We start from the raw sequence: 17,087 nt of genomic DNA, 5'->3' as shown, positions 1-17,087 counted from the left end.
TATATAAAAATATATAATTTTTTTTTTTTTTTTTTTGTCGCTGTCTCCCGCGTTGCGAGGTACCAAGGAAACAGACAAAAAAAGGCCCAACCCCCCCCCTAACTGTATAAAAATACCCAACCCTATCTACCCCAATTTCCATGGTTTACCCCCGAGCTTCACATGCCGATTCAAACCACTGACAGCCGTCACCCCCCATACCCCTCGCTAATTCACTCTATTCCTTCCTCCCTTTCCCCCCCTTGCTGTTAGGCCCCACACACAAAAAACTTTTTTCCCCCATCTTTCCACCTCCCAAATTTTGGGCTCCCCTTCTCCTGTTTCCCCCCCCTGACAATATTCCTCTTGGTCAAACTTCCTCACTCACTCTCCATGTGCCCCAAAAATTTTAAAAAAACCCTCTTTGTCTTTCCCCCACGCTCTTTTAATTTTACACATCTCCTTACCCCTTTCGTTACTACTCGATCAAACCCCCCCACCACACATTGTCCTCAAACATCTCATTTCCCGCACATCCATCCTCCTGCGCACAACTCTATCCCTAGCCCCCCCCTCGCAACCATACAACATTGTTGGAACCATATTCTTCAAACATACCCCTTTTTTCTTTCGAGATAATGTTCTCGATTCCCAAAAATTCTTCAAACCCCCGAATTTTCGCCCCTCCCCCCCCCTATATCCCCTTCCCCTTCCCTGGTTCCATCCCCTGCCAGATCCACTCCCCTATCTAAAACACTTATTTTCCCGTTTTTTTCCATTCAAATACCCCCAATTGACTTGACCCTCAACCCTACTGTACCTAAAACCTTCTTTATTCACATTTATCTTAATTTCTTCTTTTACACACTTTTCCAAACCAGTACCCGCTTCTGCAGTTTCCCAGAATCAGCCCCAGCGCTGTTCTCAGCGAAAAACAACTGATCACTTTTCCCCAAACTCTTCATCCCCAACAACTTTATACTTGCCCTCTTTCAAAATCTTGCATTACCTCCCTAAAACCCCATCCCTAAAAAATTAAACAACCATGGAGACATCAACACCCCCGCCCCAAACCAATTCACGGAAAACCAATCACTTTCCCTCTTCCTACACGTAACCCTGCCTTACATCCCGATAAAAACTTTTCACTGTTCTAACAATTCCTCCCACACCATATATTCTTAAATACCTTCCAAGAGCTCTCTATCAACTCTATATATGCCTTCTCCGATCCATAAAAGCACATAAAATCCATTTGCTTTTTAAGTATTTTCACTACATTCTTTAAAAGCAAACACCCGACCACACATCCTCTACACTTTGAAACCACACTGCCTTTTCCCCCAAACTGATTCTTGTAAAGCCTTTACCCCCTCAAAAATACCCTCCCCTATAATTTACCAGGGAAAACTCAACAAAATTATCTCTGAAAATTTTAGCACTCACTCTTATCCCCTTTTGCCTTTGAAATGGCCTATGCACGCTTCCGCCAATCTCAGGCACCTCACCAAGTCAACATAATTAAATAACCCTTTCCAACCAGTCAAAATACATCACCCCCTTTTTTTTAAAAAATTCCCTGCAATCCATCCAAACCCGCTGCCTTTCCGGCTTTCATCTTCCGCAAAGCTTTTACTACCTCTTCTCTGTTTACCAAATCATTTTCCCTAACCCTCTCACTTTGCACACCACCTCGACCAAAACACCCTATATCTGCCACTCTGTCATCAAAACAAAATTCAAAAAACCTTCAAATACTCATTCCATCTCCTTCTCACATCCCCGCTACTTGTTATCACCTCCCCATTTACCCCCTTCACTGAATTTCCCCATTTGCTCCCTTGTCTTACCCCACCTATTTACCTCCTTCCAGAACATCTTTTTATTCTCCCTAAAATTTAATGATAGTCTCTCACCCCAACTCTCATTTCCCCTTTTTTTTTCACCTCTTGCCCCTTTTCTCTTGACCTCCTGTCTCTTTCTTTTATACTTCTCCCACTAAATTTGCATTTTTCCCTGCAAAAATCGTCAAATGCCTCTCCTTCTCTTTCACTAATACTCTTACTTCTTCATCCCAACACTCCTACCCTTTCTAAACAGCCCACCTCCACCTTATCATGCCACAAGCATCTTTTGCGCAATCCATTACTGATTCCCTAAATACATCCCATTCCTCCCCCACTCCCCTTACTTCCATTGTTCTCACTTTTTCCATTCTGTACACAGTCTCTCCTGGTACTTCCCACACAGGTCTCCTTCCCAAGCTCACACTTCACTCTCACACCTTTTTAAAAAAAAAAAAAACCTAAAAAACAAACTTATACCTCTGTAATTTGAGCACTCACTCTTATCCCCTTTGCCTTTGTACAATGGCACTATGCACGCATTCCGCCAATCCTCAGCACCTCACCATGAATCATACATACATTAAATAAACCTTACCAACCAGTCAATAATACAGTCACCCCCTTCTTTTAATAAATTCCACTGCAATACCATCCAAACCTGCTGCCTTGCCGGCTTTCATCTTCCGCAAAGTTTTTACTACCTCTTCTCTGTTTACTAAATCATTTTCTTAACCCTTTTCACTTTGCACACCACCTCGCCCAAAACACCCTATATCTGCCACTCTATCATCAAACACATTCAACAAACCTTCAAAATACTCACTTCCTCTCCTTCTCACATCACCACTACTTATTATCACCTCTCCATTTGCCCCCTTCACTGAAGTTCCCATTTGTTCCCTTGTCTTACGCACTTTATTAACCTCCTTCCAGAACATCTTTTTATTCTCCCTAAAATTTAATGATACTCTCTCACCCCAACTCTCATTTGCCCTCTTTTTCACCTCTTGCACCTTTCTCCTGACCTCCTGTCTCTTTCTTTTATACATCTCCCACTCAATTGCTTTTTTTTTCCCTGCAAAAATCGTCCAAATGCCTCTCTCTTCTCTTTCACTAATAATCTTACTTCTTCATCCCACCACTCACTACCCTTTTAATCAACCCACCTCCCACTCTTCTCATGCACAAGATCTTTTGCGCAATCCATCACTGCTTTCCTAAATACATCCATATATATATATATATATATATATATATATATATTTTATATATATATATATATATATATATATATAAAATATATATATATAATATATATGTGTGTGTGTGTGTGTGGTAGATGATCAGGTGTTTGTTTGAAAAATGTATGTGAGAAATACTTAGAAAAGCAAATGGTTTTTGAATGTAGCATTTATGGATTGGAGAAGGCATATGATAGAGTAGATAGAGATGCTCTGGGGAAGGTATTAAGAATTATATGGTGTGGAAGGTAAGTTGTTAGAAGCTGTGAAAAGTTCTTATCGAGGATGTAAGGGATGTGTACGAGTAGGAAGAGAGAAAAGTAATTTGTTCTCAGTGAATGTTGGTTTGTGGGAGGGGTGCGTGATGTCTCGATGGTTGTTTAATTTGTTTATGGAGGGGTTGTTAGGGAGGTGAATGCAAGAGTTTTGGAAAGAGGGGCAAGTATGCAGTCTGTTGTGGATGGAGAGCTTGGGTTATGAGTCAGTTGTTTTTTCGCTGATGATAAATTGCTGGTGGCTGATTCATGTGAGAAACTGCAAAGGCTGGTGACTGAGTTTGGTAAAGTGTGTGAAAGAAGAAAGCTGAGAGTAAATGTGAATAAGAGTAAGGTATTAGGTACAGTAGGGTTTGAGGGCAAGTCATTGGAGGTAAGTTTGAATGGAGAAAAAGTGGAGGAAGTGAAGTGTTTTAGTTATCTGGGAGTGGATTTGGCATGGGAAGGAACCATGGAAGTGGAAGTAAATCATAGGGTGAGGGACGGGGTGAAAGTTCGGGAGCGTTGAAAAATGTGTGAAATTCAAGAACGTAACTTTGGGAAAACAAAAATGGGTATGTTTGAAGGAATAGTGGTTTTAAACAAAGGTAAATGGCTGCGAGGCTGGGCTATAGATAGAGTTGTGCGGAGGAGGGTGGATGTGCTGGAAATGAGATGTTTCAGGACAATGTGTGGTGTGAGGTGGTTTGGTCGAGTATGTAATGAAAGGGTAAGAGAGATGCTTGGTAATAAAAAAGAGTGTGGTTGAGAGAGCATAAAAAGGGTGTTTTTTAAATGGATTGGTCACATGGAGAGAATGAGTGAGGAAAGATTGACCAAGAGGATATATGTGTCAGAGGTGGAGGAAACGAGATGTGGGAGTCCAAATTGGAGTGGAAAGATGGAGTAAAAAGATTTTGAGTGATCGGGGCCTGAACATGTAGGAGGGTGAAAGGCGTGCAAGAAATAGAGTGAATTGGAATGATGTGGTATACCGGGGTCGTGTGCTGTCAATGGATTGAACAGGGCATGTGAAGCGTCTGGGGTAAACCATGGAAGGTTCTGTGGGGCCTGGATGTGGAAAGGGAGCTGTGATTTGGGTGCATTATACATGACAGCTAGAGACTGAGTGTGAACGAATGTGGCCTTCGTTGTCTTTTCCTAGCGCTACCTCGCGAACATGGGGGAAAGGGAGTTGTATTTCATGTATGGCGGAGTGGCGACGGGAATGAATAAGGGCAGAAGAATGAATTATGTATTGTGTTTACATGTATATGTGTGTGAGTGTTATGTGTGTGTGTTATATATATATATATATATATATATATATAATATATATATATATATATATATATATATATATATATATATATATATATATATATATTATTTTTTTTTTATTACTTGTCGCTTACTCGGTTCAGTAGCCAAGGAAAAATTTTTTTTTTTTTTTTTTTTTTTTTTTTTTTTTTTTTTTTTTTTTTTTTTTTTTTTTTTTTTTTTTTTTTTTTTTTTTTTTTTTTTTTTTTTTTTTTTTTTTTTTTTTTTTTTTTTTTTTTTTTTTTTTTTTTTCGCTGTCTCCCGCGTTTGCGAGGTAGCGCAAGGAAACAGACGAAAGAAATGGCCCAACCCCCCCCATACACATGTATATACATACGTCCACACACGCAAATATACATACCTACACAGCTTTCCATAGTTTACCCCAGACGCTTCACATGCCTTGATTCAATCCACTGACAGCACGTCAGCCCCGGTATACCACATCGCTCCAATTCACTCTATTCCTTGCCCTCCTTTCACCCTCCTGCATGTTCAGGCCCCGATCACACAAAATCTTTTTCACTCCATCTTTCCACCTCCAATTTGGTCTCCCTCTTCTCCTTGTTCCCTCCACCTCCGACACATATATCCTCTTGGTCAATCTTTCCTCACTCATCCTCTCCATGTGCCCAAACCACTTCAAAACACCCTCTTCTGCTCTTTCAACCACGCTCTTTTAATTTCCACACATCTCTCTTACCCTTACGTTACTCACTCGATCAAACCACCTCACACCACACATTGTCCTCAAACATCTCATTTCCAGCACATCCATCCTCCTGCGCACAACTCTATCCATAGCCCACGCCTCGCAACCATACAACATTGTTGGAACCACTATTCCTTCAAACATACCCATTTTTGCTTTCCGAGATAATGTTCTCGACTTCCACACATTCTTCAAGGCCCCCAGAATTTTCGCCCCCTCCCCCACCCTATGATCCACTTCCGCTTCCATGGTTCCATCCGCTGCCAGATCCACTCCCAGATATCTAAAACACTTCACTTCCTCCAGTTTTTCTCCATTCAAACTCACCTCCCAATTGACTTGACCCTCAACCCTACTGTACCTAATAACCTTGCTCTTATTCACATTTACTCTTAACTTTCTTCTTCCACACACTTTACCAAACTCAGTCACCAGCTTCTGCAGTTTCACACATGAATCAGCCACCAGCGCTGTGTCATCAGCGAACAACAACTGACTCACTTCCCAAGCTCTCTCATCCCCAACAGACTTCATACTTGCCCCTCTTTCCAAAACTCTTGCATTTACCTCCCTAACAACCCCATCCATAAACAAATTAAACAACCATGGAGACATCACACACCCCTGCCGCAAACCTACATTCACTGAGAACCAATCACTTTCCTCTCTTCCTACACGTACACATGCCTTACATCCTCGATAAAAACTTTTCACTGCTTCTAACAACTTTCCTCCCACACCATATATTCTTAATACCTTCCACAGAGCATCTCTATCAACTCTATCATATGCCTTCTCCAGATCCATAAATGCTACATACAAATCCATTTGCTTTTCTAAGTATTTCTCACATACATTCTTCAAAGCAAACACCTGATCCACACATCCTCTACCACTTCTGAAACCACACTGCTCTTCCCCAATCTGATTCTCTGTACATGCCTTCACCCTCTCAATTAATACCCTCCCATATAATTTACCAGGAATACTCAACAAACTTATACCTCTGTAATTTGAGCACTCACTCTTATCCCCTTTGCCTTTGTACAATGGCACTATGCACGCATTCCGCCAATTCTCAGGCACCTCACCATGAGTCATACATACATTAAATAACCTTACCAACCAGTCAATAATACAGTCACCCCCTTTTTTAATAAATTCCACTGCAATACCATCCAAACCTGCTGCCTTGCCGGCTTTCATCTTCCGCAAAGCTTTTACTACCTCTTCTCTGTTTACCAAATCATTTTCCCTAACCCTCTCACTTTGCACACCACCTCGACCAAAACACCCTATATCTGCCACTCTATCATCAAACAAATTCAACAAACCTTCGAAATACTCATTCCATCTCCTTCTCACATCACCACTACTTGTTATCACCTCCCCATTTGCGCCCTTCACTGAAGTTCCCATTTGCTCCCTTGTCTTACGCACTTTATTTACCTCCTTTCAGAACATCTTTTTATTCTCCCTAAAATTTAATGATACTCTCTCACCCCATCTCTCATTTGCCCTTTTTTTTCACCTCTTGCACCTTTCTCTTGACCTCCTGTCTCTTTCTTTTATACATCTCCCACTCAATTGCATTTTTTCCCTGCAAAAATCGTCCAAATGCCTCTCTCTCCTCTTTCACTAATACTCTTACTTCTTCATCCCACCACTCACTACCCTTTCTAATCAACCCACCTCCCACTCTTCTCATGCCACAAGCATCTTTTGCGCAATCCATCACTGATTCCCTAAATACATCCCATTCCTCCCCCACTCCCCTTACTTCCATTGTTCTCACCTTTTTCCATTCTGTACTCAGTCTCTCCTGGTACTTCCTCTCACAGGTCTCCTTCTCAAGCTCACTTACTCTCACCACCCTCTTCACCCCAACATTCACTCTTCTTTTCTGAAAACCCATACAAATCTTCACCTTAGCCTCCACAAGATAATGATCAGACATCCCTCCAGTTGCACCTCTCAGCACATTAACAGCCAAAAGTCTCTCTTTCGCACGCCTGTCAATTAACACGTAATCCAATAACGCTCTCTGGCCATCTCTCCTACTTACATAAGTATACTTATGTATATCTCGCTTTTTAAACCAGGTATTCCCAATCATCAGTCCTTTTTCAGCACATAAATCTACAAGCTCTTCACCATTTCCATTTACAACACTGAACACCCCATGTATACCAATTATTCCCTCAACTGCCACATTACTCACCTTTGCATTCAAATCACCCATCACTATAACCCGGTCTCGTGCATCAAAACCACTAACACACTCATTCAGCTGCTCCCAAAACACCTGCCTCTCTTGATCTTTCTTCTCATGCCCAGGTGCATAAGCACCAATAATCACCCACCTCTCTCCATCAACTTTCAGTTTTACCCATATTAATCGAGAATTTACTTTCTTACACTCTATCACATACTCCCACAACTCCTGTTTCAGGAGTATTGCTACTCCTTCCCTTGCTCTTGTCCTCTCACTAACCCCTGACTTTACTCCCCAGACATTCCCAAACCACGCTTCCCCTTTACCCTTGAGCTTCGTTTCACTCAGAGCCAAAACATCCAGGTTCCTTTCCTCAAACATACTACCTATCTCTCCTTTTTTCACATCTTGGTTACATCCACACACATTTAGGCACCCCACTCTGAGCCTTCGAGGAGAATGAGCACTCCCCGCGTGACTCCTTCTTCTGTTTCCCATTTTAGAAAGTTAATACAAGGAGGGGAGGATTTCTGGCCCCCCGCTTCCGTCCCCTCTAGTCGCTTTCTACGACACGCGAGGAATACGTGGGAAGTATTCTTTCACCCCTATCCCCAGGGATAATATACACATATATATACATATACACATACACACACATACACATACATACGCACATATACACACACACACACATACATATATATACATATGAAAAATGTAAGAAACAATTTAGAAAACTGAAACTTCTAGCTTGAAATGAATGAAAAAAATGAATGTCACATAATGGTTCAACCTCTGGCTATGGAAAAAAGGAAATGTATAATTTATTTACACAAACGTCAATAGCAGTTCTCATCAATTTAACCACTGTATCAATAGGCTTCAATATGTAAGCTACATTTTTCTCCAATTTCACTATTTTCCTTCACATTTTCAATTTTGTCTGAAGGTTCTACTTCAAGAGTGATTGTTTTTCCAGTAAGGGTCTTCACATCTTGGTTACATCCACACACATTTAGGCACCCCACTCTATATATATATATATATATATATATATATATATATATATATATATATATATATATATATATATATATATATATGTATGTATGTATGTATACTTTGTCGCTGTCTCTCGCGTTAGCGAGGTAGCGCAAGGAAACAGACGAAAGAATGTCTCAACCCACCCACATACACAATGTATATACATACAGGTCCACACACGCACGTATACATACCTATACATTTCAACGTATACATATATATACATACACAGACATATACACATGTACATAATTCATACTTGCTACCTTTATTCATTTCTGCCGCCACCCTGCCACACATGAAATGACAACCCCCTCCCCCCGCACGCGCGCAATGTATGGCTAGGAAAAGACAACAAAGGAAACATTCGTTCACGCTCAGTCTCTAGTTGTCATGTATAAATGCACCGAAACCACAGCTCCATATCACGAAACTGCCAAGAAAAGAAACAGGATGTTAGGAGTTAGTAGCAGAAAATGTACATATTAAAGGAAGGATGTGGTATTGCCACCATACTTAAGTCTAGTTAGACTCCCACACATAAATAAGGACATGCTTAAATTGGAACCAGTAAAGCGAAGAGCGACAAGATTAATTACATCTATACGTAATAAGCCATATGAGAACAGACTGCAAGATTTGGTTTTATTCTCTCTAAGCAAGAGGCAACTCTAATGCAAATTGATAAAATGTTTTGGAAATACTGAAAGGAATCAACTATGTTGCTTTAAAATGTCTGCACTCGCACCAGTGCTACCAACGAGAGAGAATGGACTACAACGTAGAGGTCACCAGGTTAAACTGGATTGCAGGAAATATTACTTTACCAACGACATCCCTGACGCATGGAATTAACTCACAGAACATGTTGTTCTGAACAACTCTGTTGATATGTTCAGAATTAGATTTGGTCGTCACTTGATACTTTCCGGTATTGACTGCCTCTTCTGCCTACTTATCTATAAGATTGTGGTATATTATGCTACTTTTTCAACCCCTGATCTCGCCTTGGCCATGTTGCAGTAAAATACCAACATTATTAACCCGTGTCGCCTGATTTAAAGGAATAAGAAGGAATTAATGTACAATCCCTCCACATCAGGAGTAAAATGCACATTATCACAATCATTCTACCTCGTGATTTTCCTAAGAAAAATCCCGTCAAGCATCTTTGTCATAATTTTTTTTCCCCTGTTTTCCGTCCGTCGTATTGCCGAAAGGAGTGGAGGGTAGGGAAAGAGCCTTTGATTTGCTTTGGTTCTTTTCCTCTACTGCTTTTTAGGTGACCATCTTTCTCCGTAATGTTAAGGCTAGACCACCTGGCTTAAACCTTGGGGGTTCTCTCTCTCTCTCTCTCTCTCTCTCTCTCTCTCTCTCTCTCTCTCTCTCTCTCTCTCTCTCTCTCTCTCTCTCTCTCTCTCTCTCTCTCTCTCTCTCTCTCCATTAAAGCTGTTCACAAAAAGCTTTAACTGTAGAAAATATATTGCCGAGAAAGGAAATACAGAGTCTGGAGCACGAACGTTACGACCTCACCCTCATCTTCCCTCCACCCCAGTACTTGCATCTTCCCGCCCCCTCCCTCGCCGTGCTGATCCGCTTCTCCCCAACTTTCACATAACCCCATGCCCCCGCCCCCTGCCTGCCTCTTTACCCCTTCCCCACATGCCCCATCCTGCTACCCCACTTCAACTGTCTATACCCCCAGTCCCTTCCTGCCACCAAGGTCTCAAGACCTAAGCCCCTCCCTCACCCAGATCCCTTATCCCTTAGGTATACGCCACACCTCACCCGCCGCCACTCCTTGCCCCCGCCTAGCCGTTCCTCTGCCCATGTAGTCGTTTCCCTCTCCCCCCAACCCTTTCTCCCCATGCCCCGTACACGCGCAATAGATCTGCTATACTCAGCAACTTAGAAGAAGAGAGGAGTGACAATGTCAGCTCCTCGATTTTAGAAAATTCGTTGGTCAGAGACATGGGTAACCAACCACTCAGTGGCGACCCGAAAGCTATGGTTCGCGTCTGGCATGGTGCTAAAATTTCTTACATGAAACAAAAGGTAAATGAGGCTCTGATATCATCTAGATAAATAGTCATGTAGTCAAGTGGTGAATGTTGGGAGCAACGATGTTTGCCACAAGAATGCTGATACCGAGGTTGTTGTAGAAGAATATATAAAGAGCTGTTAGGCACCTTGCAAGACAGATCAAGTAATTCTGTGACAGAGGAAATGTTGGTAATTTCGCCGTACGTAGTGTTAGGAATGTACGAGAGACTACGTCGTCTGTGCAGAGACACTAATATTGCCTTTGCAGAGCAAAGGCTAGTCTTCATAGGAGATTATTCAGGGGAGAAGGCATTCACCTTAACAGTAAAGGGTCTGAACTATTAGCTGTGCGAATCAGACAATTTGCATTACACCTGTAGGGAATTTTTTTTGTTTTGTTTTGTTAACGACTAATAGTGGTCGGCTTGGAGACAACGTGGCCACACGAGGATTAGAGAGGGCACAGGAGGTCATTTTGTGCGGGTTGGGTCAGGTCAGGTCAGGTCAGGTCAATGGAGCGAGTGAGGTCAGATCAGGCTTAGTTCCTACAACGGGTATTTGTAGGGGGAGTGGGTACGTGTCAGGTCATGGTCTGGGAGTGGCTGTTTACCACACCACGAATCTAACTCCTTCAGAGAGTCACACGAAGAATCTAAGTGACATTTTTATGAGCCATACGAAACAGAGTGGCTGAACGCATTGTTAGGTAAATACCAAACACGTTGATATTATTATATCAAGAGAAACGTTTTCTATACACGAAAAGAAAAACATGATCAAATAATGACTACAACTTGCCGTATAGGAAGTGAATCTTCTCAACTTACCAATTTGTCGAAGATAATTTTCTCTACCAATCCGTCACACAGCCGACGAGAGAACTCATATGCTTGACCTAGTTCTTGCATTGCAGGAGTTCTTAGCAACTAATACTCGTGTTGGTGAACATCTCGGTACATGGGACCATAAAATGGTTAGGTGTGATTTAGATTTCAAAACTCACTTCCCTAAAAGCAGTATCATTATCCCTATATTCAGAGGAGCGGATTTTGCGCAGACACATTAAAGTCTCATTCTGGATGGATCGTGCTCAAATGAACTGTGGACAGGTTTATGCATCAACAAGACACATACGTTTCTACACATGATGGAAATTAGTCTATAATCAACAACAGGCCAGCTTGGTGTCCCTCAGCTATCGTAAAGATGGGTATGGTTAATGGTGAAGTATTCCCGAGGGTGTTGCATGGGTGTGAGGCGTGGGCCGTCGGTCAAAACGCACGGAAGAAGGTGGACGTGCTGAAAATGATATGTTTTACGACAATATGTGGTGTATGGAGAGTTGATAGAATATGATATGACGGTGTAACAGAGAGGTGTGGGAGTAAGGCGAGTAACGTATGAGAGCTGAAGAGGCTGTGCTGAAAAGGTTTGGACACATAGAGAGGACAAGTGAGGAAAGGATGACTAAAAGTGTGTACGTATCAGAGGTGGATGCAACACGGGAAAGAAGGAATGCAATGAGAAGGTGGAGGGACGTAGTGAAAGATTCTTTGAGTGATCTGGACCTGAACATGCAAGAGGGTGCGAGACACGCATGGGATATAACGAATCGGTTCGATATGGTGTACAATGAACGATGGGCTGTCAGTGGGCTGACCCAGGGCATATTAAGCGGGAAGGTGTGTGTGGGGACTGGTCGTGGATAAGGGGCTCTGGTTTCCGTACTGGTATGAGAAATTTTCCCGTACACACTAAGAACTTGTCCCTCCACGCCTCTCGCATTATGAGAGTTTAAATTCCCTCGGTCCTTCTCTTTATAGTTGAAATCCCCCAAAATCAAAACTTTTATCTGAAAAGGTTACGTATATTTCATGTGTCATACACCATCCTGATTGTTCCTTCATTGCTGTTATTGTAGATTGCTCCTGGATCGTTAATACATTTTGGCAGACTGTACAGCATCACCTCTGTGCACCTCTCCCACACTCGGCCTTTCCATCATCTACTGACTGTGCTACCGGCTACCACATCCTGAATTACCTATCAGGATGGCCAGTTCTCATTTATTATGTACTACTCGAGACAGAACAGCTGAGATCTTTTCTCTTTAGTAAGTTTTATTTTCACGGCGCCAGCAATGATACCATCTAACATTCCTGACTTCCCTGGTGAGGGCCTTAGTCCTCTTGCCTCGTTTGGTGTTTCCCGCTTTTTTTTTTTGCCATCGTAGTATGTGTGTGTGTGTGTGTGTGTGTGTGTGTGTGTGTGTGTGTGTGTGTGTAAGCAGACAGATATAGCGATATGAGATATCACTACATTCACAGAAGCGCATACATACTTGGACACGTGAAAACATGTATATAAATACGCATCGAAATGAGAACTTTGGTGCAGGTGGTGGCAGAGGGAGGGGAGAGAACACTGGTGCAGTTGGTGGCAGAGGGAGGGTAGAGAACAGTGGTGCAGGTGATGGCAGAGGGAGGGGAGAGAGCAGCGGTGCAGGTGGTGGCAGAGGGAGGGGAGAGAACAGTGGTGCAGGTGTTGGCAGAGGGAGGGGAGAGAACAGTGGTGCAGGTGGTGGCAGAGGGAGGGGAGAGAACAGTGGTGCAGTTGGTGGCAGAGGGAGGGGAGAGAACAGTGGTGCAGGTGGTGGCAGAGGGGAGAGAGCAGCGATGCAGGTGGTGGCAGAGGGAGGGGAGAGAACAGTGGTGCAGGTATTGGCAGAGGGAGGGGAGAGAACATTGATGCAGGTGGTGGCAGAGGGAGGGGAGAGAACAGCGGTGCAGGTATTGGCAGAGGGAGGGGAGAGAACAGTGGTGCAGGTGTTGGCAGAGGGAGAGGAGAGAACAGTGGTGCAGGTGGTGGCAGAGGGAGGGGAGAGAACAGTGGTGCAGGTGTTGGCAGAGGGAGAGGAGAGAACAGTGGTGCAGGTGGTGGCAGAGGGAGAGGAGAGAACAGTGGTGCAGGTGTTGGCAGAGGGAGAGGAGAGAACAGTGGTGCAGGTGGTGGCAGAGGGAGGGGAGAGAACAGTGGTGCAGGTGTTGGCAGAGGGAGGGGAGAGAACAGTGGTGCAGGTGTTGGCAGGGGGAGGGGAGAGAACAGTGGTGCAGGTGGTGGCTGAGGGAAGGGAGAGAACAGTGGTGCAGGTGTTGGCAGAGGGAGGGGAGAGAACAGTGGTGCAGGTGTTGGCAGAGGGAGGGGAGAGAACAGTGGTGCAGGTGTTGGCAGAGGGAGGGGAGAGAACAGTGGTGGAGGTGGTGGCAGATGGAGGAATGGGTACAATGATTTAGGTGTAGGTAGAGTACCTACCCCAACCCAGTAGAAGGTAGATCCTCAGCTTGATCTTCTCCACGTAGAAGGTCTTCAGCACCAGCAGGTACAGGTAGAAACCTGCCGGGGAGGGAACCATTAGAACACACCAGCAGGTACAGGTAGAAACCTGCCGGGGAGGGAACCATTAGAACACACCAGCAGGTACAGGTAGAAACCTGCCGGGGAGGGAACCATTAGAACACACCAGCAGGTACAGGTAGAAACCTGCCGGGGAGGGAACCATTAGAACACACCAGCAGGTACAGGTAGAAACCTGCCGGGGAGGGAACCATTAGAACACACCAGCAGGTACAGGTAGAAACCTGCCGGGGAGGGAACCATTAGAACACACCAGCAGGTACAGGTAGAAACCTGCCGGGGAGGGAACCATTAGAACACACCAGCAGGTACAGGTAGAAACCTGCCGGGGAGGGAACCATTAGAACACACCAGCAGGTACAGGTAGAAACCTGCTGGGGAGGGAACCATTAGAACACACCAGCAGGTACAGGTAGAAACCTGCCGGGGAGGGAACCATTAGAACACACCAGCAGGTACAGGTAGAAACCTGCCGGGGAGGGAACCATTAGAACACACCAGCAGGTACAGGTAGAAACCTGCCGGGGAGGGAACCATTAGAACACACCAGCAGGTACAGGTAGAAACCTGCCGGGGAGGGAACCATTAGAACACACCAGCAGGTACAGGTAGAAACCTGCCGGGGAGGGAACCATTAGAACACACCAGCAGGTACAGGTAGAAACCTGCCGGGGAGGGAACCATTAGAACACACCAGCAGGTACAGGTAGAAACCTGCCGGGGAGGGAACCATTAGAACACACCAGCAGGTACAGGTAGAAACCTGCCGGGGAGGGAACCATTAGAACACACCAGCAGGTACAGGTAGAAACCTGCCGGGGAGGGAACCATTAGAACACACCAGCAGGTACAGGTAGAAACCTGCCGGGGAGGGAACCATTAGAACACACCAGCAGGTACAGGTAGAAACCTGCCGGGGAGGGAACCATTAGAACACACCAGCAGGTACAGGTAGAAACCTGCCGGGGAGGGAACCATTAGAACACACCAGCAGGTACAGGTAGAAACCTGCCGGGGAGGGAACCATTAGAACACACCAGTAGGTACAGGTAGAAACCTGCCGGGGAGGGAACCATTAGAACACACCAGCAGGTACAGGTAGAAACCTGCCGGGGAGGGAACCATTAGAACACACCAGCAGGTACAGGTAGAAACCTGCCGGGGAGGGAACCATTAGAACACACCAGCAGGTACAGGTAGAAACCTGCCGGGGAGGGAACCATTAGAACACACCAGCAGGTACAGGTAGAAACCTGCCGGGGAGGGAACCATTAGAACACACCAGCAGGTACAGGTAGAAACCTGCCGGGGAGGGAACCATTAGAACACACCAGCAGGTACAGGTAGAAACCTGCCGGGGAGGGAACCATTAGAACACACCAGCAGGTACAGGTAGAAACCTGCCGGGGAGGGAACCATTAGAACACACCAGCAGGTACAGGTAGAAACCTGCCGGGGAGGGAACCATTAGAACACACCAGCAGGTACAGGTAGAAACCTGCCGGGGAGGGAACCATTAGAACACACCAGCAGGTACAGGTAGAAACCTGCCGGGGAGGGAACCATTAGAACACACCAGCAGGTACAGGTAGAAACCTGCCGGGGAGGGAACCATTAGAACACACCAGCAGGTACAGGTAGAAACCTGCCGGGGAGGGAACCATTAGAACACACCAGCAGGTACAGGTAGAAACCTGCCGGGGAGGGAACCATTAGAACACACCAGCAGGTACAGGTAGAAACCTGCCGGGGAGGGAACCATTAGAACACACCAGCAGGTACAGGTAGAAACCTGCCGGGGAGGGAACCATTAGAACACACCAGCAGGTACAGGTAGAAACCTGCCGGGGAGGGAACCATTTGAACACAGCAGCAGGTACAGGTAGAAACCTGCCGGGGAGGGAACCATTAGAACACACCAGCAGGCACAGGTAGAAACCTGTCGTAGAGGGAACCATCATTAGAACACGTTATCGAGTATTTCTCTCATAGTTAACAGTAAACTTATTTCTGGTGCGGTACTTGGCCACATCCTCAGACGTGACACACGGTCCTCCAACATGGGCCTTCTTCACTTACCCCACACGTACATGCCCTGCTCAGGGTCCTTGATTCCTATTCATTTGCCCTCGACACTCTCTCACGACCGTGTCTCTCATATGCTCGTTATTTCATGTGATATGCCTCGCGCACTGCCCCGAGGGTGTATGTATAGACCCCATTACTGACCCTGTGCCCTGGCCTGCTGAGGACATTGGGGCTGTAGTAAGGAGAGAAGATACTGCCATGGAAAGCTCACAGGAAAGTGCTAAACAGGAAAGTTCCTTGCTAGTTCTACAATAGGCTTTACTGGGGCTGAAGTCTGTAAAATAAGGATATGTTGAATTACTTCGTCTTGAAGCGTTTCACTTTTTTTTTAACTGATAAAAGATATTGACGTATGTATCTCGGCTTAATTTCATGGTATTGATAGTCTTGACTTTCAAATATCTAATAGTGTTCTTATACTTTCCGTCTCTCGTCTTACATTTTATTTTCTGGTCAGTGAAGCTTTGCGGAATGTGAAGAAATTTTTGTGTTTTCTCGAAATTTTTCTTTGTTTTTGAAGGCTCCAATTAGTTCCCCACGGAGTGAAGGCGTTATGAGAGAGAATAATTTTCGATGTTTGAACCTTTCCTCGTGAAACTTATTTCTGAGTGACGGAATTACCTTGGTTGCTCTTTTCCGAATTCGTCCTAGTTTTTCTTCACATTCGATCCGGTTTGATGACTAGAACGGAAAAATGTATTCCAAGTGAGGTCTGACCAGGGCGTTGAGGAGTGATTACTGAATCCTTTGTTTTATACATTATATTTTCTCCTATGAAATCTAGCATCCTCTTAGTGTAATCGAATGCCCATAGGTTTTGTTTTCCGATTTCAGGTCTGATAATGAATCACTCTCAGATGTTTTGCGTTCTTTCCATCTATATCTAATAATGGTTTAACGAGCATTTTCTACACAGGATTTATGTTTCTT

The 17,087-nt window shown here is 44.5% G+C and overlaps 1 protein-coding gene across 1 annotated transcript in view; it reads right to left on the bottom strand.

Moving 5' to 3' along the window:
• LOC139755493 (diuretic hormone receptor-like) overlaps positions 1-17,087 on the bottom strand; it is a 114,807-nt gene that overhangs the window by 47,196 nt on the left and 50,524 nt on the right. Inside the window, exon 6 of the mRNA XM_071673829.1 lies at positions 13,968-14,048. Coding sequence (XP_071529930.1) covers positions 13,968-14,048 — 81 coding nt within the window. The remainder of the gene's footprint in view (positions 1-13,967; positions 14,049-17,087) is intronic.

The sequence above is a fragment of the Panulirus ornatus genome, chromosome 19, assembly GCF_036320965.1.
Source record: "Panulirus ornatus isolate Po-2019 chromosome 19, ASM3632096v1, whole genome shotgun sequence".
Classification (NCBI taxonomy): Eukaryota; Metazoa; Arthropoda; class Malacostraca; order Decapoda; family Palinuridae; genus Panulirus; species Panulirus ornatus.
Note: the sequence above shows the minus strand (reverse complement) of the source record. Positions and strands in the feature narration are given on the sequence as shown.